This window comes from Sus scrofa, chromosome 7 (assembly GCF_000003025.6).
Source record: "Sus scrofa isolate TJ Tabasco breed Duroc chromosome 7, Sscrofa11.1, whole genome shotgun sequence".
NCBI lineage: Eukaryota > Metazoa > Chordata > Mammalia > Artiodactyla > Suidae > Sus > Sus scrofa.
Genome location: NC_010449.5, coordinates 97,755,698 through 97,777,415, shown reverse-complemented (window position 1 = coordinate 97,777,415; position 21,718 = coordinate 97,755,698). Strand labels below are relative to the sequence as shown.

General features: G+C 56.9%; 1 protein-coding gene across 6 annotated transcripts in view; it reads left to right on the top strand.

Moving 5' to 3' along the window:
* The window catches only part of LTBP2 (latent transforming growth factor beta binding protein 2), a 107,875-nt gene that overhangs the window by 75,433 nt on the left and 10,724 nt on the right, over positions 1 to 21,718 (top strand). For 3 of the 6 annotated variants that reach the window (XM_021099518.1, XM_021099517.1, XM_005656404.3), the window contains exons 12-25: positions 163 to 378; positions 1,488 to 1,507; positions 2,739 to 2,778; positions 3,740 to 3,853; positions 6,155 to 6,283; positions 6,944 to 7,072; positions 11,918 to 12,037; positions 17,406 to 17,525; positions 18,580 to 18,702; positions 18,907 to 19,032; positions 19,416 to 19,541; positions 20,667 to 20,789; positions 20,887 to 21,012; positions 21,381 to 21,503. In XM_021099518.1, coding sequence (XP_020955177.1) covers positions 163 to 378; positions 1,488 to 1,507; positions 2,739 to 2,778; positions 3,740 to 3,853; positions 6,155 to 6,283; positions 6,944 to 7,072; positions 11,918 to 12,037; positions 17,406 to 17,525; positions 18,580 to 18,702; positions 18,907 to 19,032; positions 19,416 to 19,541; positions 20,667 to 20,789; positions 20,887 to 21,012; positions 21,381 to 21,503 — 1,635 coding nt within the window. The remainder of the gene's footprint in view (positions 1 to 162; positions 379 to 1,487; positions 1,508 to 2,738; positions 2,779 to 3,739; positions 3,854 to 6,154; positions 6,284 to 6,943; positions 7,073 to 11,917; positions 12,038 to 17,405; positions 17,526 to 18,579; positions 18,703 to 18,906; positions 19,033 to 19,415; positions 19,542 to 20,666; positions 20,790 to 20,886; positions 21,013 to 21,380; positions 21,504 to 21,718) is intronic. The other 3 variants (XM_021099520.1, XM_021099519.1, XM_013989162.2) reach the window with 2 other exon arrangements.

Below are 21,718 nucleotides of genomic sequence, written 5' to 3'. Positions count from 1 at the left end.
AACCTCAGGCCAGAAGATGCTTAGTCTTTGTATTCAACTCCTTCACCCAACCCGGGTTAACCCTAACCCTCCCTCCTTGCTGCCACAATTGCCCTGTCTGCCAAAGGGAGGGAAGGGGGGGGCCTGGGTTCTTGCATTGTCCCCTGACTGTTGATCGTGCAGAGGCCTTCCGGGAGATCTGCCCTGCTGGCCACGGCTACACCTACTCAAGCTCAGACATCCGCCTGTCCATGAGGAAAGCCGAGGAGGAGGAACTGGCCCGGCCTTCATGGGAGCATGTGCAGAAGAGCCATGGGACCCCACCTGGGCCAGCAGACAGGCAGCCACTCCGGGCAGCCACCGGCACCTGGTTGGAGGCGGGGACCATCCCTGACAAGGGTATCTGGGCTGGGGAAGATGCCTGGGAGAGTCCCCCGCCTGGGTGGGGGGGGGTTACAGCACCTCAAAGATCCCCTGGGTGGCATCCATCTCGGGGGGCACTGGGGAAGGGAGATTGGAGCAACTCAGCCCCAGGAACCTGCTCTCATGGGCTGGCTGGCGGGAGCAGCCTCACTTCCTCCTTCTCCCGTATGGGGTCGAGAGGTACCCATGTCCCAGGGAGTTGCTGGTAGAGGTGGGAGGCATCAGCAGCATCCCCCTGCCTCAGCTGATCAGACCTTTCCATCCCCTGTCCCCAGCCATGCAGCCTCTGGGGCTGGTGCTTGCTGCAAAGCCTGAAGAGCTGGCAGGTGGATCTTGGGGAATCTGGGGGCTTTAGAGCCCCTCCCCTGGCCTTAGAATGAGAGCACTGGCACCACCCCAACTGCCTTGGGCCCAGGAGGGGTGGAACTGGAAAGAGATGGGGATGGGCACCCCTGGCAGGTGCCCTAGGGGACCATGCAGAAGGCACATCCCAGTTGCTGGTGGCACGGAGCACAGGAGGCCACGGACACATTAGGACAGGGAGAACTGTGGTGGCCAGGGCGTCTCCAGGAATCTGGAAGAGACCGACAGGGCAGTTAGGCAGAGCCCCGGTCATTGTGGTAACTGGACACTGGTCAGGCCAGGGGCAACTCTTCACCTTCTTAGAACCGTTCCCCTGGCCCGTAGCCTGGGGTGGGGGCGGAGTGACCCTGTGTGTCGGGGGCACTGGGGAGGGAGGAGGGAGCATGCAAGGAGTGGGGTTACAGCCAGGACTGGTGCAGCGGACTGGCCTGGAGCGGGTGGGACTCCTGCCACCAGAGGTGTTAAAGGAAAGCCTGAGGTCTCCTCTCACCAAGCAAGTCACCTTGTGGGCTTTCTAGACCCGGATTCTGGGATCTGTGCCCGCCAGAAGGGTGGGAGGGGCAGGGGCAGGTAAGCAGAGACTCAGCTCGCTCTGCTGCGCCGACCCTGCTGGGGACAAGATCAGGAGGTCACCAGCCTGAACCAGCCCAGCCGTGGGTGGAGGGGAGGAGGCAGCCAGACTGCCGCTTCTGCCAGCTCATGCTCTCACCTTCCCTTCCCAGGTGACACTCAGGCTGGCCAGGTAAGTGCATCCTCCCCCCAGGAGCCAGGCCAGGGTGGCAGAGAACAGGACTCGGTAGCACTGAGGCTGCAGGGCAGTGACCTGTGAGGGAGGACACGGGGAAAGATGGACTGGGGGGTGGGGGGCTTTGGCTTGCAGAGAAGCTGATGTGAGAGTTGATCCAAAGACCCAATTTTTCCCTCAAGAAAGTAATAACAACAGCTCCTGTTTTTGGAGCAGCTGCCACGCAAGGTCTCTCGTTCAGGATGGCCTGGGGCCCCTGCAGAAAGGAAGTAGGAACGTGGTCTGTTAGTCCTAGCTGTCACTCAAACTTGAAACACAGCCGATGGAGTCTAGAACTGAGTCCAGATTAACTCCAGATTCGGCACTCTGTGAGCCCGCCTTGCCAAAGCCTCAAGGTCTCCTCTCTGAGTGGCTCCCGGGGAACTAGAGGCAGAACTGTGAATGGCCTCAAACCACTGCACCGAGAAAGGGGGATCCCGCCCCCTGTCCCGAGCCCGGGATTTCCCTGCAAAGAACTGAGTGTCCGCCTAGGAAAATCTTCCAGAAGAGTGAAGCTGCTTCTTCCCTCATCAGTCTGCCAGTCCCGACCTTGTCCCCTGTCCCTCCAACCTACCTCCCTGACTGTCCCCATGTATCATTTCTCCAGGCAGCTTTTTCTCTTCCTGGAGAAGCCCCCATTGTCCTCGCAGACCAAAACCCTACTTCTGTGTCCTCACAGCCCCCAGCCAGTCTCCTTGCCCTCTCATTCCCTGGCAATTCTTCTCCCCCTTGCTCCCCACAGCCCACCTGCCTCTGTCTGTGGGCTGTGGTGAGGGACCCCAGGCCACACCACACGGGGGTCAGTGTCATTACCCTGGCCCTGTGATCCTAGGTAGACCCGTTGACCTCTCGAGCCTCCATTGCTCTAGTTGAGACATGGAGCTCACTGCACGGACACGATGTGTGGGGGTATAAGCTTGAGATGGCACATGACATACATCGGCTCATTTAATCCTTACAGCCCCTTATCACAAAATAATTGAGAAGATTAATTAAGACGGTGGACCCAAAGTGCTTAGCAGAAAGCTGGGCATGTTGGTAAGAACTCACTCACGCCTGAAAGGGATGAGAAAATGAAGCAGGGAGTTAGTTGGACAGCAAGGCTGCAGGCAGGGGTGAGTGTGGCAGAGGGAAGCACAGCACGGGATGACAGAGAAGCCAAGAGTGACTTTCTCCCATTTCTGCACAGGTCACAACCAGTGTTACCCAGCTTGCTACCTGGGTCCCAGGTGAGTCCCTCCTCCTAGTGGCTCCCAGGACACAGAGAAGGGAGGGAAGGAGAGACCTCAATCTAGGAGCGAAGACAGAGCACATGAGTTGATGCATGAGGCTCAAATTAGATGAGGCTGTGGATGATGTGACGTGTGAACACTTTTTCTGGGGGCTCTGGATATCTAAGGTGTTGTCAGTTCAGTGAAAGACACCACGATGCCTTTCTGCACTCGGCGGTGCTGCTCAGCATATAAAGGAGACCAGAGTCTCCGGAGGAGACAGTTTGGGGGGGTGGGGGGATGTGCTTGGGTTGCAGGATGGCAATCCTGTGAAATTGGATTGAGATGATCATTATACAACTACAGATGTGATAAATTCATTGAATAATAATTAAAAAAAAAAAAGGAAAAAAAATAAAGAGACCAAAGAGGAAGGGGCTGGCTGCAGCGGGGGTGGGTCGGGTCCCAGAGCCTTGCTTCCTGGGGCTGGGGACAGGACATGGTCAGAAGTCAGGTCTGGCTTCCTCTGCTATGATGTGGACGCTAGTGCCTGCCTCGCTGCCTAAGGCAGATGAGGTGCTAGGGTTTGTGGCAGAGCTCTGCAAACTGTAAAGCACTTTGCAGACGAAGGAGAATGCTGGAGCGGGAATCAGGAGATGCAGGCTTCCGCTGTGTCTCCAAAAAGCTAGCAGCCTTGGGCGAGGGGCCGTTTCTGTAAGCCTCTGTCTCCGTGCCTGCGAAGTGGGGGGTGAGATGGGATGTGCTCCGAGCCCTGTGAGGACTCTTAGAGGCTCGGACTCTGTTTGCGGCAAGGTCAAGTTTCAGGAGACTGGGAGGCAGAGGGACTGACCTGTCCTAGGCTCCACCCTGTGTTCTAGCCAGGATGGCAGAGTCGGGGGAAGGGCACTGTGTCTCTGGAGGGACCGGAAGCCAGCAGCCAAGGGGCGGTGGCCCTCCCCCCTCTCCTACCCCCCCCCAGGAGATGCCATAGGAAGACCAACGCCATCACTGCCTGCACGGGGGATCCCGGAGGCCCAGGAAGAAGAGCAAGTGACCGCCCCCACAGATGTGCTGGTGACCCCGGCCCCCCCAGGTACCTGCAGCCTACCCCTCGAGGTGTGCTGGCAGAGCACAGGGTCCAGTTACTCCCACTGGGCTCAGCACCCCTGTTCCTCCCACAAGAGCACAAGGCGCCCCGAGGGAGTGGGGGAGTCCCATCCAGAAGGCGGTCAAGCCAAGGCAGGAGAAAGAGAGGGGACGCTTGGAGGGGGGTCACGGGGAGGCCTTCCAGGGGAATCCAGGGGGCCCTCTCAAGCAACGGGAACACAGGGGGCCTCCGGGAGCCTGGCTCCTCCAGGCCATTGACCCTGAGTCGGCCGAGTGCCCTGGCAGTGGGTAGCCTTCTGCCCACAGGGAGGGCCGGCTTTCACGAAGGAAAATGGTTCTATTTCTTGAAGTTGTGTCACTGCCCGTGAGCCTGTGTTCCCCACTCTGGCTGCGGTGGTGAGGGGGGTGGTGTGGGGAGATCACTGGCAAAGCCACCTTGCTCTGGAATGTGCCCTCCTCAAAGGCTCCTTGTCTGGGGACTTGGCTCGGGAGAAGCAGGGCCAGTGTTGCTGCGGCTGCTCCCTGCTCACCAGCGTGCTCACAGTGTGTCCCCATGAGTGTCCTCAGGGCCTTGCTGCTCGTAATCTCACAGACTCAGGCCCCCTTGGGGTGAGGGGTGTTTCCAGATCTCCTCCAGCACAGTGAGAGCCCCTGCAGACTGGCAGAACAGCCTAGAGCGTGTGGGTGGGGCTGGGGTGGGGGTGGCCTTCCCAGGGCGTCCCTGCTGCCCTGTCCCAGGACCCCTCTTCTCTGGGCTCAGGGCACTGCCGCAGGGAGTGTCCTAGGACCCTGTGCTCCACAGGCAAGATGAGCTGGGATGAGGAGCTCAGCTAGGGGTTTAGCTATGTGGGCACAGAATCCCGCCACAACGACAGCCTATATCGCCTGATGGCCCGTCCCCCTCCTTGCTGTCCTCCACCCTCACCCCTCTGGGAGGACATGTCGAACCTGGCTGGAGGGAGTTCCCGTCATGGCTCAGCAGAAACAAACCCAACTAGTATCCGCGAAGATGCCAGTTCAATCCCTGGCCTCGCTCAGTGGGTTAAAGGTCTGGCGTTGCCGTGGGCTGTGGTGCAGGTCACAGACGTGGCTCGGATCTGGTGTTGCTGTGGCTGTGGTGTAGGCCGGCAGCTGTAGCTCCAATTCGACCCCTAGCCTGGGAACTTCCCTAGGCCACGGGTGCGGCCCTAAAAAGAGAATAAATAAATAGAACCTGGCCGGAGGTCCTCATATGTGCCCAGACGGACACAAACTTGGAGGGCCAAGGACAGGGTAGCCTCTCAAACAGGCCAGCGTGCATGTTCAATTCAGTCCAGTTTAGCAAAGCCTGTCGAGGCCTGCTGTGCACAACACAAGCCACATCCCGACCCATGCCTGTGGGTCTCCGGGGTTTCCTTAGTGCTGTGGGGCAGGGGCAGGAGCCTGGGTGTGTGGGCTTCCAACTGAGACCTGGAGGGAAAGCTACCTTGCTTCTGCGGTCAGTCATGTGTGCATTAGGCATGCTGTAAGCGCCAGTGGCTATTCTAGCACAAAGGACACAGTTCAGAAGAGCTATATTCTCTGTCTTCTATGCAGTCTCAGCCCTGAGTCCTGGTGAGACTCGCAACTGCTGGTGAATTCAGTATCCATCTCTCATCTTTCCCTCCATCACCACCCCCGCAAGGCGGTCCTTGTTGGATTCATCTGTTACCTTCTCTCCCACCCCATCCGTCTGCCATCTTGCTTCCTTTCTGAGCAAGCTGTGTGGTGTTACCCATGACCCCCTGGCTTACAGGCCTGTCTCAACGTGACATCCAAGGCCCTGCTCGTTTGGCCCCCGCCCACCTTTCCCCTCTTCTCCTGGCAGTTCTCCCAGGACCCTACCAGATCTGTCTGTCTGTCTAGGGAAAACTGGGCCGGAGTTGCCAGGGAAGGGCAGCACCCGCTGTGGGTGGGGGCTGGCTCTGCATTCAGGGCGAGGTCGGTCAGGAGGCCTCAGCAGGGGAGGGGGGCCCTTTGCTGGGACATGGGACTCAGGTCACTGGAACCCATTGGGTCTAGGTCAGAGGGATGGATGCACTACTGCAAGCCTCATCCTGGTAGGACTCAGTGTCCTGGCAGGAGGTGCCTTGGGGTTTTATATAGGACCAGACTCTACATGGATGTGGGAGGGCCCAGCTAAGGCCGGGGTGAGGCTTCAGTGGGTCCTCTGAGGCGCTGTGTGCCCTGCCCCACACTCCTCCCACTCCACTCCACTGCCTTTGCCCATCTGCAGCCTGCCATGACCTCTGCTTTGTTCCGTCCACAGCCATTGACAGATGTGCCACTGGAGCCACCAACATCTGTGGCCCTGGAACCTGTGTGAACCTCCCAGATGGATACAAATGCATCTGCAGCCCCGGCTACCGGCTGCACCCCAGCCAGGCCTACTGCACGGGTACGCTCACAGGCAGCCCCACCCGGTGGCTGGGGTGGGCGGGGGAAGGGCTGGAGGACAGTCCAGAGTCCAGGCAGCTGAAGGTCCAAGCAGGGCTGTGTGATTGATGGGTCGAGAAGCATAGGCCCTGTGGACAAGGCTAACCTTGACGTCAAGGAGCACTGTCTGATGAGTCTCCAGGACTCTGGGGGGAGCGGGAAGCCCTTCCAACTGGTACTGGGAGCCCTCAGCTCTGAGATCAGCCCACCCCTCAAACTGGCCATCCTGCTGCCCAGAGGCAGACTGAAGCCTGCCCTTGAAAATGTCTACACCACGGCCACCCCTGGACTAGAGGTTTGGAGACACAACAAATAAATCATCCAGTGTGGGCCTGACCCACTCCCCCAGTATTTTTATACAGGAGAGACACATCCACTGCGCCTTGAAGGAGAAACAAAGTGATCACAGGGCCACTGGGAGGGAGAGGGACATGGGGCGGGGAGGAGGTGCGGGTTCTTGAATGAGCCCAATGGACTGACCTCATGGCTCCCAACCACAGAGATTTTTCATCTCCCAGCCTCCTCGGGTCCCTCATCCCCTCCTTGCCCCACAGCACGACCCTGTGTCCAGCCCTTAGCAGGGCAGGTTGCCATGCCAACCTCCCCACCTCTCTCTGCTCAGATGACAATGAGTGTCTGAGGGACCCCTGCAAGGGAAGAGGGCGCTGTGTCAACCGCGTGGGCTCCTATTCCTGCTTCTGCTACCCTGGCTACATGCTGGCCACCTCAGGGGCCACACAGGAATGCCAAGGTAAGCCGAGCCGCCCTTGCCTCTGGGATGGGCACAGGACCCCACAGGTAGGGTTGGGGTGGAAGAGAATCCAGGCATTTGCAGCACCCAGGCACAGCACTGCAGTGTGGGAAGTGCAGGGGCCCCGGGAACTGAGACCAGGGCTCTGAGACCCCTGAGACCAGGGCTCTGAGGTACAAATCTGAAAGACAGCAACACTCATGAATGCTCCAAGGAAGCTGGAGCCAAGAGGGTGAGGGGATCGGGGGACATGGCTGGAGAGGAAGACAAAAAGCCAGGTTCCAAAATTCTCAGTGACAAGGAGCTTCTTTACTATCAGATAAGGGTGACCCAGGGACTCTGGGCAGCCTGGGGAGCGGGCATGCCTTTGCAAGAGGAGCGTGGGTCCTCAGCTGCTCAGAGACACCTGCAAGGCTTTCAGCCTGGGGCTGCTGCACAAAGATGCTTCCAACAAAGACCCTTTAAACTGCAGCATTTATCCTGCGCACAAAACACTCCACACGCTTTTTAAATGAATGAGTTTGCAGAGACTAGAATGCAGAGCTTTCTAAGCAGCACCGTAAGAGTCACAACCCAGCTGGAATCCTTCCCCTGGAGAGTGGCACTGCTGTTCTTGGGGCTCACATTGCTGGTTCTGGCCCGGGCACTGGGTGAGCTCTAGCTAGGCTGCTGCCCTGAGTAAGGCGGGAGGGGTGGTGCTGTGGGATGAGGAGGCGACTGGCTCTTTACAGAAGAATGGGGGAAGGTTTCCCAAAGAGGTGTCAGAATAATAGCTACCATTTAACGGCACGCCTCTTATGCCAGCCCCGTCCTAACCCCTTTATGTGGTGAGGCTCATCATCCCAACTCCATGCAGTAGAAATCCTCACCCCCATTGTACAGTTTAGCAAACTGAGGCTTGGAGAGATGAATGGAAACACTTAGGGACAATCACACCTAATGCAGGGGAACTGGGAACAGAATTAAAGTCATCCTGGTCCCAAAGCCTGGTTTGCTTCTAACTGCCTCCCTCTGGTGAAGCAATGGAGGGAACAGAGGGTATTTCGTGGAAAGGGAGCCATTTCAGCAGAGAGCAGAGCAATGGACAAGCCTGGCGGGCCCTGAGAGTAATGATAAATCCAGTGTGTCTGGAACCCGGGGTATGTGGAGGAAGTGGCAGGAGCCAATGCCAGTTTGCAAAGTGTCTTGAGCGCCAGGCTGAAGTGCTTGGCCGCCGTCCCGCAGACAGTGGCAGCCAGCAGAGGTTTGTAAGCAGAGGGTAGCGATGCGGTCGGCTGGCTTTTGGGGAGGTGATTCAGGCAGCAGTGCTCTGAACAGGCTGGAGTTGGCGAGGGCAGAAGCTGGGGGCAAGGAAGGGGCTTCTCTGGGCTTCGGAGGCTTGGCAAGTATTACGGGCCAGAAGCACTGCTCCCTGCAGGTCTAGCCCGCAGTGCTGGCCTGGGTCAGGCAGTGGCCGCTGCAGGGAAGGGTGTCACCGAGGCTGGCGCCAGACAAGGGGTTCTGCTGCATGCCAGCCTGGGTGTCCTGATGTCTCTGCCAGCCCCGGAGCTTGGGAGGGGGCAGGAAGCTCAAGCTCAGCTGTCAGACCTTCTCCCAATGGGGGCTTGGCTGCCGAGGGATGGGGACTCATCCAGGACAACACCACTCTGAGTTTTGCTGCTTTCTAAATAACAATATCTCCATTTTGTGTGTGTGCTTGTCTTTTTGTCTTTTTAGGGCCACGCCCGTGGCATATGGAGGTTCCCAGGCTAGGGGTCCAATCAGAGCTGTTGCTGCCAGCTTACGCTAGAGCCACAGCAACACCAGATCCGACCTGTGTCGGCCACCTACACCATAGCTCACAGCAACGCTGGATCTTTAACCCACTGACCAAGGCCATGGATCGAACCCACAACCTCATGGTCCCTAGTCGGATTCGTTTCCGCTGCGCCACGATGGGAACTCCAATATCTCCTTATTTTAAAATTTACTTTATTTTTATTTGTAAATTATTTCTTTAATTTATATAATCAATATAAAGTATTACAATTCTAGAATTGGAATTAAGTATAAATAATTGACTAATATAAATTATTTGGATATTAAATATTTAAAATAACATTTGCTTTACTCGTCAGTATGAGCATCTCTTTGTATATTAGCCTTTGGGTTTCTTTCTCCAGAAAGTGCTCGTTGCTGTCTTTTGCTCAGTTTACCAGTGACTGTTGCTGTTTTTCTTGGGGCTCTTTAGGCATTCCTTATATATTCCAGATACTTACCTGGGTTTAGACATTACACCTCTTCCATTCTGTCCTCTGCCCTTTGACCTTATCCACCTGTCCTTCTTTTAATAGAAATATTTAATTCTGGAGTTCCCGTCGTGGCGCAGTGGTTAACGAATCCGACTAGGAACCATGAGGTTGCGGGTTCGGTCCCTGCCCTTGCTCAGTGGGTTAACGATCCGGCGTTGCCGTGAGCTTTGGTGTAGGTTGCAGACGCGGCTCGGATCCCGAGTTGCTGTGGCTCTGGCGTAGGCCAGTGGCTACAGCTCCGATTCAACCCCTAGCCTGGGAACCTCCATATGCCGCGGGAGCGGCCCAAGAAATAGCAACAACAACAAAAGACAAAAAAAAAAAAAAAAAAAAAAAAAAGAAATATTTAATTCTGATGTATTGAAATTTACCTTTTTGCCTTATTTTTTATGCTTTGGGAGTTTTATTAAGAAGTTCACCCCCATCCTTAAGTCACAAAGATATTCTCTTATAGCTTCTTTCCTTAAAGTTACCGTTTTCCTTTCATGACATGTTTTAATCTATCTGGAGTCCATCTTTTTTCTTTCAATTTTTTTTTTTTTTTAAATGGCCACCTGCAGCATAGTGAGGTTCCCAGGCTATGGGTCTCATCAGAGCTGCAACTGTCAGCCTACCCCACAGCCACAGCAACGCGGGATCCAAGCCGCGTCTGCAACCTACCCCACAGCTCACGGCAACACCCGATTCCTAACCCACTGAGTGAGGCCAGGGGTCAAACCTGAGTCCTCATGGATGCTAATGGGGCTCGTAACCTGCTGAGCCACGACAGGAACTCCCAAAGTCCATCTTTGTGTGTGTGTTAAGATCCAGGTTTTTTCCACTTTCGTTTCATTTTTATCCGTGGAGCAAGGCAGTTTTCCCAGCCTCATCTCTCAGGCAGTCACCCCCGCCCCATCGGTTCGTGGGCCTGTTATCAAGTTCCCTTTTTCTCTTCCATTGGGATGAGAGCTTCTCAAAGGGAGGACCAGTTCTTTAAGAACTGCCTGGAGTGTCATTAAAATGCAGATTCCCAGGCCCTTCCCATAATGCTGGGTCAGAATCTCTGGACATGGGCCAGGGAATGTACATTGCCTACCTTCTGCCTGTGACCCGGGCACTAAAGTGTCCTGAAGTCTTGCTCAGCTGAAAACACTGTCTGTAAACAAGGGCTTATTATTCTGTTCAAATACTTACGGGGATTCTGTGCTAGGACACTAAGATGATAAAGGTGGGGAGAGAAACACATTTGCGGAGTTCCCGTCGTGGCGCAGTGGTTAACGAATCCGACTAGGAACCATGAGGTTGCGGGTTCAGTCTCTGCCCTTGCTCAGTGGGTTAACGATCCAGCGTTGCCGTGAGCTGTGGTGTAGGTTGCAGACGTGGCTCAGATCCCGCGTTGCTGTGGCTCTGGCGTAGGCCAGTGGCTACAGCTCCGATTCGACCCCTAGCCTGGGAACTTCCATATGCCGCAGGAGCGGCCCAAAGAAATAGCAAAAAGACAAAAATAAAATAAAATAAAATAAACGCATTTGCTCCAGGGGCTGATGCCTAAGGCACCCCTGGGAAGGGCCGTATGGGTTGGGAGGAGAGAGCAGCCTCACTGAGAGCTGAGAAGGCCACAGCCCAGCTGGTGGATGGGAAGCCCTTCCAGGCAAGGGAATAGCATGTGCAGAAGCTCCGAAGCAGGTTCTGTGCGGCTGAGGTGGGGAGGCATGTGGGAGGCAGGAGCCAAGGGGAGAGAACCAGGCAGGGGGCCAGAGCCCGAACCATCTTACCTGTGAGACTGAGGAGCTTGGATTTTATGGAGTAGGTTTTGGTTTTTGTTTGTTTGTTTTGTTGTTGTTGTTGTTTTGCTTTTTAGGGCTACACCTGCAGCATATGGAAGTTCCCAGGCTAGGGATCAAATTGGAGCTACAGCTGCCAGCCTACACCACAGCCACAGTAACATGGGATCTGAGCCACATCTGCAACCTACACCACAGCTCACGGCAACACCGGATTCCTAACCCATTGAATGAGGCCAGGGATCAAACCTGAGGCCTCATGGATACTAGTCAGATTCGTTTCCACTGAGCCACAACAGGAACTCCCTGGAGTAGGTTTAGTACTGGAATAAAGAGGAGTTCCTGTCATGGCTCAGTGATTAACAAATCCGACTAGGAACCATGAGGTTGCGGGCTCGATCCCTGGCCTTTCTCAGTGGGTTAAGGATCCGGCATTGCCGTGAACTGTGGTGTAGGCCATGGACGCAGCTCAGATCCCGTGTTGCTGTGGCTCTGGCATAGGCCGGTGGCTACAGCTCTAATTCGACCCCTAGCCTGGGAACCTCCATATGCCGTGAGAGCAGCCCAAGAAATGGCAAAAAGACAAAAAAAAAAAAAGAAAAAAGAAAAAAAGACCAGCCCTTGCATCGGGTGAGGAGACAGCTGTGAGGGTCCCCATGGGTCCCCAGAGCAGCCCCCCTAGGAGAAAGGAACACTGGATGGGTGGCCTTGGCGGGGATGGCCTCTAAAGGGATGTCCCAGGACCCTCTGCAGGGCTGACCCCAACTCAAGACTTTTCTGTGTGTTCGCAGACATAGACGAGTGTGAACAGCCAGGGCTGTGCAGCGGGGGGCGGTGCACCAACACAGTGGGTTCCTACCACTGCGAGTGTGACCAGGGCTACATCATGGTCAGGAAGGGACATTGCCAAGGTAAGGAATGGGGTGTTCCTCCACCATCTCCTGGTCCCTCCCCATGCACTGCTAACCACCAGCTCCCCTTCCAGCTAATCCCTTGATGCCAAGCCCACTCCTGTGCACAGAGAGAACTGCCTGGGGATCCCGGAGCCCTTCTGTCCCCTCAGTGAGATTTTGGCATCCTGTCCGCCCTGGCAGCAGGGGCACACAGTAACTTCATGTACATGGGATCCCGGGAACAGCCCCCCGTGTACTGCTGCCGCCCACCTTGAGTCACACAGCAGAGGGAGAGTCCGTCTACCTGGGAGGTACTGGGGGCTTCGGGCTTGGCCTGCTTGCTGAAGCTGGTTAGGCTGTGAGCTCCTCGGAGCTGGACCATATCCTTAGATGACCTCATATGGACACCTGACAAATGCCCATGTGTTGGATACCCCAACAAATGCCAGTTGAATAGATGAATGAATGAGACCTTATCCCAGCCCCCTTTCCCAGGCCCTGCCACAAGGTGGTGGTGACAGTGCCAACCGATGTCCTCACAGACTGGCTTGAGCCTGCCACCGTCATGCCAGCTCCTGGCAACCCTGCCACTTCCACCTTCTGCCAGGCTGGGGTGTCAGATGCTTATAAGAGGCCTGGGTCAAGTGCTCCCAAGACTGGCTGGGACAGGAATGGGGGAGGGTAAGTCACAGTTCCCTCTGGAAAGAAGTTCTGCCCTGGATCCGAAGTGGCCCAGTGCCTGCTGGCCTCCAGGAAGGACTTGCCTAAGATGCAGAGAGTCCTGGAGCTAAGGGACGAGCTTGTTTGTCTAGTGAAGGGAGATCCCCCTTCCCAAATCCACCTCCATGGAGGCAGAGTCCAGAGCCCTGGCAGGTCTTGGCAAAAGGGGAGAAGTCGCTAGACGTGTAGGACAGACCCTCCCTGTCTGCCCCCCCTACCCTGGCGTGTCACCTTCCTCTCTCAATGCCTCCCCCCTTTCAACTCGGGCTACTCATGATCCAAGCCAGAAGCCACCCCCTTTGTCCTCATTAGCATGCTGGGGATGACAGCCAGGCACTTTGGGGGATAAGGGAGAGCGAAGGGAATTAGCATTTGATGGGTGCCTGCTCTGTGCCAGGTGTTTGCTAGGGACTTGAGAGCCTCAAAAAGCATCATTAACTCGACATTAGATTTTATTAAAAAGTAAAGCAATGAGTTCCCTCGTGGTCCAGCAGGTTAAGGATCCAGCATTGCCACTGCAGCGGCTTGGGTTGCTGCTGTGCCGCAGGTTCAGTCTCTGGCTTGGGAACCCTCCCCCACAAAAAAAGTAAAGCAAAACTAAAGGAAATGAACTAGGAACATACCAGAATATTAAGAAGATCGGATTATACTAACCAGTCCTCATTGAGGGCACAGGCTCTGGCAGAGACAGGCCTGGGTTTGGCTCTTGTCTCCATGTCTGAACATGGCAGCCGTCGTGCCCCCTCAGAGGCTCTTGTGGGGCCTGAATGAACCACCACGTACACACGCACATGCAGCCCCCTGTGGCCGGTGGTGGCACTTCTCTCTGAGGGCCTATTCTCGCTCAGGTTGCGTTTCGCCCACGCCCAAGTCCGTGCTGCTAAAGCATCCCCTTCCCTTCCAGAGAACAGGTTCCAGACACGCACCTCAGCTGGGGGGTCAGGCCGAGTTCCTGGCCCAGGGCAGACTCCCAAGTCTGCTGAAAGAAAGACTGATGCAGCCTGCACCCTTTTCCAGGTTTCCATCCGTAACCACAGACCCGGCCCATCACCCCGGGAGCCCAGTCAATTTCCTCTCCCTCTTTCTTCTTCCTCCAACTAAGAAACCACTCTCTCCACTTAAACGCAGAGTCTCTGCTGAAAGGCCTGAGCGGTCTGGACAGCAGCCCATCTAAAGTCTCGATGGCATGTCCGTTGTAGCAGGACTCTGGGTTCCCACCCAAAGGGGTTAGCTGCCCCTGCAGACTGTCCCCCACCCACGTCCAAGGTCACCTGAGCTTCTGACCCCTGACTGAACACCCCCCCACCCTGTGCTGTCATAGGGAACAGAGGAAGCGCCCTTGCCTTTCCTCCTGCAGAGGCTGCAGTGGGGTTAGAGAAGCTCCAGGATCCACGCACCCCTCCCACCCCCCCGTACAGACAGCAGGCCGCAAGCTGGTCCCAGGGTGACTGTTTCCACGGGTCTTCTGGGGCCATTCCAGCAGCCTCATACCAAGAGGATGTGAAGGTTTAGTTAGGCACGTGGTCTCATTCTTCAGTTGGCAAACATTTGTTGAGCACCAGCTGTGTTCCAGCCATGAGCTAGGAGTAGAGCAATAAAAAGACAGATAGCCCCTGCCCCCAACAAGCAGGGTAAACCCTACCAAAACATACCATACTCTTATTTTTTTTTAAGTGCTGCTCCCCCCCCCCCTTTTTAGGGCTGCACCTGCGGCATACGGAAGTTCCCAGGTTAGGAGTTGAATTGGAGCTCTAGCTGCTAGCCTACCCCAGAGACACAGCAATGCCATATCTGGGCCACATCTGCGACCTACACCACAGCTTGCAGCAACACAGGATCCTTAACCCACTGAACAAGGCCAGAAATCGAACTCGCATCCTTATGGATACTAGTTGGTTCACAACCTGGGAGCCACAGTGGGAACTCCCCATAATCTTAGACTAAAATCTAAACCCTAGGCTAGGCAGAAAAATCTGGCTCCAGTCCAGGTACCAAGAGGTTGGTGGAATAGCCTCAGGATATCTGGTGACATCAGAGCCTGTGCTTTTAACATGGAACCCAGAATCTTTATCTGGCTACTTTAGTTGGCTTGGCTAGTGGCTCTGGCTCAGGTGGAGACTGGGGGGCTCCTTTGACCCTCTGCCCTCCCTCTCTCACTTGCCGACAGACCGCTCATGCATGATCACCGCTGGCTGGGGCTCTGGTCTGAGGAAGGTGGCAGTGCTGTGTCAGGATAAGCCAGGTTATGCTGCATTAACAACCAACCCCAATCTTAGTGACTTAGAACACTGCCAATTTGATATCTGACTAAGGCCACATGTCCATCATGGGTCAGCTGGGTCCTGCCCCACATTTCCTCACCCTGGAACCAGGCTAAAGGATCAGCCAACATCTTTAAGGTGGCCGGTATTCACGGACAAAAGAAAGAGCACTCTGCAGGGTTGCACCCAAATACAGGCTTGGGTCCATAAATTACACACGTCATTTCTATTCATAGCTATTGGCCAGCGCTAGTCCCCTGGCTCCGCCCAAGCGCAAGGGACCAGGAGGCACAAGCCCACTGTGGCCCAGAAAGTGGAGAGCTGCAATCCCTAGAGACAGCATGCACCCCACAAGTCCCCTGATGCCCGGTGTGAGAGAGCTGAGGCAGCCCCTCCATAGAGGTGCCCAGAACTTTTGGACCCTCCTTGCCACACTGCCTGCTCTCTGCAGGAGAGGTCCAAAGACTCCATTTTCTTCTCAGTCTGGCCTTAGAGGAAGATCCTCGCCTCTTCCTCTTTCTCTTCCTCCCCAAGTCTCGAATCCCTGAAGCAGGGGTTGTATGCCATCCCCAGTGACTTTGCCCATCTTCCTTCTGGTACCTCAGCCAAGGCCAGCAGGCCACAGTGCTGGTCAAACCTGGTGGTCCTAGAACCTTCATTCTCTCCCACCTGCCTCATTCCCTCCCTCTCTGTCTTTACAGGGACCCTTAGGGTAGTTTAGCTGGGTATCACCACAACCCGAGGGGCTCTTGACAGCCCTTGTTCCAGAAATGAGCCTTATCTCGATGTCCCCGAGATTGCCTGAGAGTTCTGGGTGTCTCCTTGCCTGTAGCATCAGAATAACCACCTGCCCCGGGATGTCTTCCTCTTCTGGACCCTCCGGGTGAAGTTTTAGCCTTGAGAGGTAGCCGGTTCCCTGGGACAGAGGGCTTTGCTGTGCCCGGTCTTCTGCAGACCAAACCTCCTCAGAGGAGATTCATCTTCACCCTCCACTTCCAGGCCCCTGCTCTGTTCCGTAAAGCTAACCGCTGGCTTGAGTCTTTTGCAGCAAGCTTGTGTTCTGACCCTTAGCCCTGCCTCCTGCCTTTCCTCCCCAGGGCGCCGAGTAGGTTCTCCTCCCGGGCAGCAAGGCCTCTGAATCTGCATGAACTGGTGGACTTCCTGGAGTTCCCATTGTGGCTCAGTGGGTTAAGAACCCGACTAGTATCCATGAGGACCCGGGTTCAATCCCTGGCCCTGTTCAATGGGTTAAGGATCCAGCATTGGCATCACCTTGAGCGGTGGTGTAGGTCACAGACATGGCTCGGATCCCACATTGCTGTGGCTGTGGTGTAGGCTGGCAGCCGTAGCTCCAATTAGACCCCCTAGCCTGGGAACCTCCGTATGCCGCAGGTGTGGTCCTAAAAAGCAAAAATAATAATAAATAAATAGAGCTGGTGGACTTGCTGCAGGAGAATGACAAGTTCCAGTGTAGGGAGGATAAATCCTCCTGTTGCCTATGGAGCTCTGTCCATCACGGGTCGTGAGTGGTGACTGGGAGCCCGGACACGGGACTGGAGGAGCATAATGACCTCCTGCAGGCCGCACACAGAGTTCAGTCCCCAGGTCCCAACCTCTCTAACTCAGCCCAGGCTGCCGGGCACTTTGGGAGAGGGACTCCCCTATATGCCAGGTCACATGGGGAAGCAGGCTCTTCCTCCCACTCCTTGTGCTCACTCCCCCAGGACTGGCTGTTCCTCTCCCACCATGAGTCACTTCTTCCCCTGCTTGTCTGGCTAGGACTCAGCCTCATCCTTTCTGGCTGACTGTCCTGGCTCTCATCAGAGTGGGTGCCGGGGCACCACATGGTTCTCAGGAGGGAGAAAAGTCTCCTCTCCAACAGAGAAGAGCCCAGCCTCCACCCCTCACTCAAGGCTGACCTTGGCCCCAGCTGAGATCAGGGGCCTTCCTGGCCACATCTCCTGGGGCGGGCAAGCCCATTTTGCCTTCGTTGCCCAGCTATGATCTATTCTGGGGCCGCTGGGGCCTGCTGTGCCAAGTACGTCCAATCCAGTTGTTGTCACCACTTGTCAGGGAGCAAGGGAGATACGCAGGCCCTTTGCAACAGTCCAGCTCGTGAAGCTGAGCACCCTTCCCTCCCTCATCCAGGGGGAGCACAGCCTCCCACACAGCGGAATCTCCCTTTCAAAGTTCTTCCATTTCTCTTTTGTCCAGGACAGTGGGTGGGAGGCAGAGCTGGGAACACAAGACACCATTCATTTTTTCCTAGTTTTCGTCTGTACGGAAACTGACATCCCTCCTTCTCCCAGACCAAGAAGGGTGGGGTCAAGCCTTTGCTTCTTCACACTTCACCCAATGTGCTGAGGTTCCCCGAGGTGACCAGGGGCGGGGTGGCTATTTTGCAGATATCAACGAATGCCGTCACCCCGGCACCTGCCCCGATGGGCGATGCGTCAACTCCCCCGGCTCCTACACTTGCCTGCCCTGCGAGGAGGGCTACAGGGGCCAGAGCGGCAGCTGCGTAGGTGAGGGCGGCCGGCCAAGGCCCTGGGAAGGCTGCTTGGCCCGGGGACCCTGGCTGAGCCCACACACAGGGAGGGGACGAGGTGGGCAGAGGGAAGTGGCTTGGCGGCTATTGTCCTCCATGAGCCGGCTGGGCCCCCGGATGACGCTGGGTACCAGATGGGTGTGCTTCAGTTACTGGTGCTCTGCCCTCTGAATCAGCTAGGGTGGGGACCCCTTTGGCTCCTTGGCCATCTCTGCCCAGGAGCTACGGCCCAAGGCCCCAGAATGTTCTGTAGCTGGATCCTGGGAAGTAGAGCGAGGGGCCCAGCAGCTTTGGAGGAGGCCAACGCCGGTGGTGTGCACAGTGGCCAGGCCCTGCTGTGGTTCCCAGGGAGGAGGTGTCCTCTGCTCTTCAGCATCTCAAGCGCAGTGTCTAAACGGCAATGCCTGGCTGAACAGTGCGGGCAGCCTGTCAGCTGTAGAAGGCGCTCTTTCCCCTCAGCCCCCGCAGGAAGACGGCCCAGGGTTCAGAATGCCGGGAGGGACTGGGTTGTGAATAGATGCTTTGAAGCGCTGGAGAGGGCAGGCATTTCCCAGGCCCTTGAGACTGTCCCTCAGCCGCCCAGGCAAAACTTGGCCTCTCTCTGCGTTCCCCACTCACCTCCTGAAGCTGGTTGGTGGGCTGGGAACATGGGCTCAAATCAGTTCGGTTGGCAGGTAGGAGAGCAGAGAGGTTCAGACCCCCTATACGGTGACTCGGGGGTCTTGGACACTTGATCCAGGTGTCCTCAGATGGCAAGCCAGTCCCAGGGCCAGGAGACCTGGCCCCCTTTTCTAGGATATATGCGGGGTGCTCTGTGTCACTCGATAGAGCTGAAGTGAGCTCGGGGGAGGGGGGGTAGGAGGGGCACCCTGCCTCGTTAGCAAGAAGGACCTCATGTCCTTCCCGGGGTGCTCATGGCCCCTCTGAATGCTGATTCCCTGGCCTTGTCATTGAGATGTTCTCTGCCTGACGACGGAGGCTGCGTGAGGGGAGGGGAGGCCAGCCTGCCGTCTTGGACTTCTCTCCCGCAGATGTGAACGAGTGTCTGACCCCTGGGGTCTGCGCCCATGGGACGTGCCTCAACCTGGAGGGCTCCTTCAGATGCTCTTGCGAGCCCGGCTATGAGGTCACCTCAGACGAGAAGGGCTGCCAAGGTACAGAGGTCCGAGGCACCCTTTGTCCACAGCAAAGCAGCCTGCAGCTCCTTCCCTTTGGCCCCACATCCCTAAGCCTGCTGACCCAACGCATCGCTGCCAAGACCCATCCTCTTCCCCCACCCCCGGCCCCCGCCAGCCTCTGGCCCAGCCTGGCACATCTATCCTGCAGAACCCCACCCAGAGCTCAATGGCCTGTTTCAGATGTCGACGAGTGTGCCAGCCGGGCCTCGTGCCCCACGGGCCTCTGCCTCAACACCGAGGGCTCCTTCACCTGCTCGGCCTGCGAGAGTGGGTACTGGGTGAACGAGGATGGCACTGCCTGTGAAGGTAACCCTGGGGAAGGGGGTGGCAGGGGGGCCCGAGAATGCAGGTCTTCCTACCTCCCAAAGACACTCCATTTGTCCCACAGCTTGTGGCTGATGCTGCGGGTCTCCAGGCTGGGCTAGCGGACCCTATGAATGCGCTGGGCCCCAAGGAGAGCTCCCCTTGTCACCACCCAAGAGGACAGGAAGGAAAGGGAGTCACAGAGACGGGTGGATGGCAGAGCTGCCCAGGAGCTGAGCTCTGAAGGCTCACAGCCTGCCTTCCCCAGGGCCCCACAGAGTCCGACAAGCTCAGAGAGGGAGCCAGAGGCGTGGGGTGGTCCCTGCCTCAGCAGGTGGAGGGAGGCCTCCCGGGCCCCCGGGTGACTGGCTGGCTGTCTGCCCCAGACCTAGATGAGTGTGCCTTTCCGGGAGTCTGCCCCTCGGGAGTCTGCGCCAACACTGCCGGCTCCTTCTCCTGCAGGGACTGCGAGGAGGGCTACCGGCCCAGCGCCCTGGGCCACACCTGTGAGGGTGAGAGGCCCCCGTGGGGGAGAAGAGCACAGACGAGACGCAGGAGACTGGCCCACCACCCTTAGAGAAGGGGGTTCGCCTCAGATGGTGCCTAGCTGGGGACACCCATGCTCACCCCTCCCCCACCGGCAGAGAGAAAGGGGACAGCGGACCTGGGTCTAGGGGCCAGTGAGCCACTGGATCACAAGCTTCAGCGTGTGTCAGAATCACTGGGGGAGGGAGTTCCCGTCATGGCGCAGTGGTTAACGAATCCGACTAGGAACCATGAGGTTGCAGGTTCGGTCCCTGCCCTTGCTCAGTGGGTTAATGATCCGGCGTTGCCGTGAGCTGTGGTGTAGGTTGCAGACGCGGCTCGGATCCCGAGTTGCTGTGGCTCTGGCGTAGGCTGGTGGCTACAGCTCCAATTCGACCCCTAGCCTGGGAACCTCCATATGCCGCGGGAGCGGCCCAAGAAATAGCAACAACAACAAAAACAAAAAAAGGAAAAAAGAAAAAAAAAAAAAAAAAAAGAATCACTGGGGGAGTCTGTTCCACCTGCAGCTTCCCAGGCCCTGTCCCAGACCTGCTAAATGAGCCTTTGCTGGGGGGACCTTGGGATCTGTCATCTAACAAGCTTCCCTAGGTCCCTTGTAAGGGTGGGTGCTGGGACTTTATTCTGAAGAATCTAAGCCTGTATCAGGCGATCTGTAGGCTCAAGTTTCTGTTACCTTCTCAGGTTCTCCACATCTGTTTCTTTGGCTGATTTCTCATGTGCCTTCCCATTGCTTCCCAGTAAAATCTGAGCCATCTCAGCCATGACGAGGGCAGTGGGGTGTGGCCACCCTAGACCAGGGCTGCTGGGAGAAGCCAAGTGTCCCCAAGGTGGGCACTGTGTGGGCAGCTGGAGAAGCCCAGCCAGAGGTGGGGGGAGGCTGCTGGGCTGGGGCAGCAGCAGAGGGAGCCGCAGTCATCCTGCTCCCCATGCCCCCTTGCCAGCTTCTCCAGTTGTTCCGCTTTACCAGCGGATGATGTCCCTATGGGCCCAGCCCCTCAGGCAGGTGACACGCCCCCTGGAGACCCCCGTGGCCCTTCCTGCCCTTGGGAGGTGCTGCCATTGGCTGCCATCCTGCCTGTGTGACCCTGCAGATGTGGATGAGTGTGCAGACCCCCAGAGCAGGTGCCTGGGAGGCGAGTGCAAGAACACGGCCGGCTCCTACCAGTGCCTCTGTCCCCAAGGCTTCCAGCTGACCAATGGCTCCGTGTGTGAGGGTGAGTGGCTCAGGTCTCCCCTCCGGGGACGGGGGCAGAGTGTGTGGGGAGGGGGAAACATTCCTGGGAGACCCCACGGCCCACCTTCTCCCTGCAGACGTGGACGAGTGTGTGGGAGAAGAGTACTGCGCGCCACGGGGCGAGTGCCTCAACAGCCACGGCTCCTTCTTCTGTCTCTGCGCCCCGGGCTTTGCCAGCGCAGACGGGGGTACCAGCTGCCAGGGTGAGCATCCAGCAGCAGGGGGCGCTAGAGGCCACGTCTAGAGTCAATAAAATGCTCGCGGGCCCCACCCGGGATGGGAAGATGGGGAGGACGAGTGAGGAGATGGGAACCACGTGCCAGGGAGGGACTCAGGCTTCCTCCAGGGCCTCTCGTGAGGGCTGTGGCGGGTGCCTTCAGAACTGAGCGTCGCCCTTCTCCCCTTGACCGAACCTGACCGAGTTCCAGCCTGGCCCCTGGCTTCCAGCTCTGGACTCTTACTTGGATCTTCTGCCCTGTTCTCCTCCGAGTCACTCCCTGGCCCTCGTCTGGGCTGCTCGGGGTCCCCGGGGACCCATGTCTGGGTCTGCTGATCAATGTCTCTATTCTAGATGTGGACGAGTGTGCAGTCACTGATCGGTGTCTCAGGGGGCAGTGTGTCAACACCGAGGGGTCCTTCAACTGCCTGTGCGAGACTGGCTTCCAGCCCTCCCCAGAGAGCGAGGAGTGTGTGGGTAAGGGCTTGGGGTGGGGGGAGCAGACAGGGCCCGGCCCCACATCTGCCACCTCCGCCCTGCCTGCTCCTCAGCTCCCTGGGACCAAGAACTGCAGCTTCCAGGAAGCAGAGCATTTTCAAAGATAAATTGTTCAACGGATCATGCATTTATTGAGACTCTGCTGACTCAGGGACAGTCTCAAGATGACAAAATTGAAGACAATCAGGTCCTTG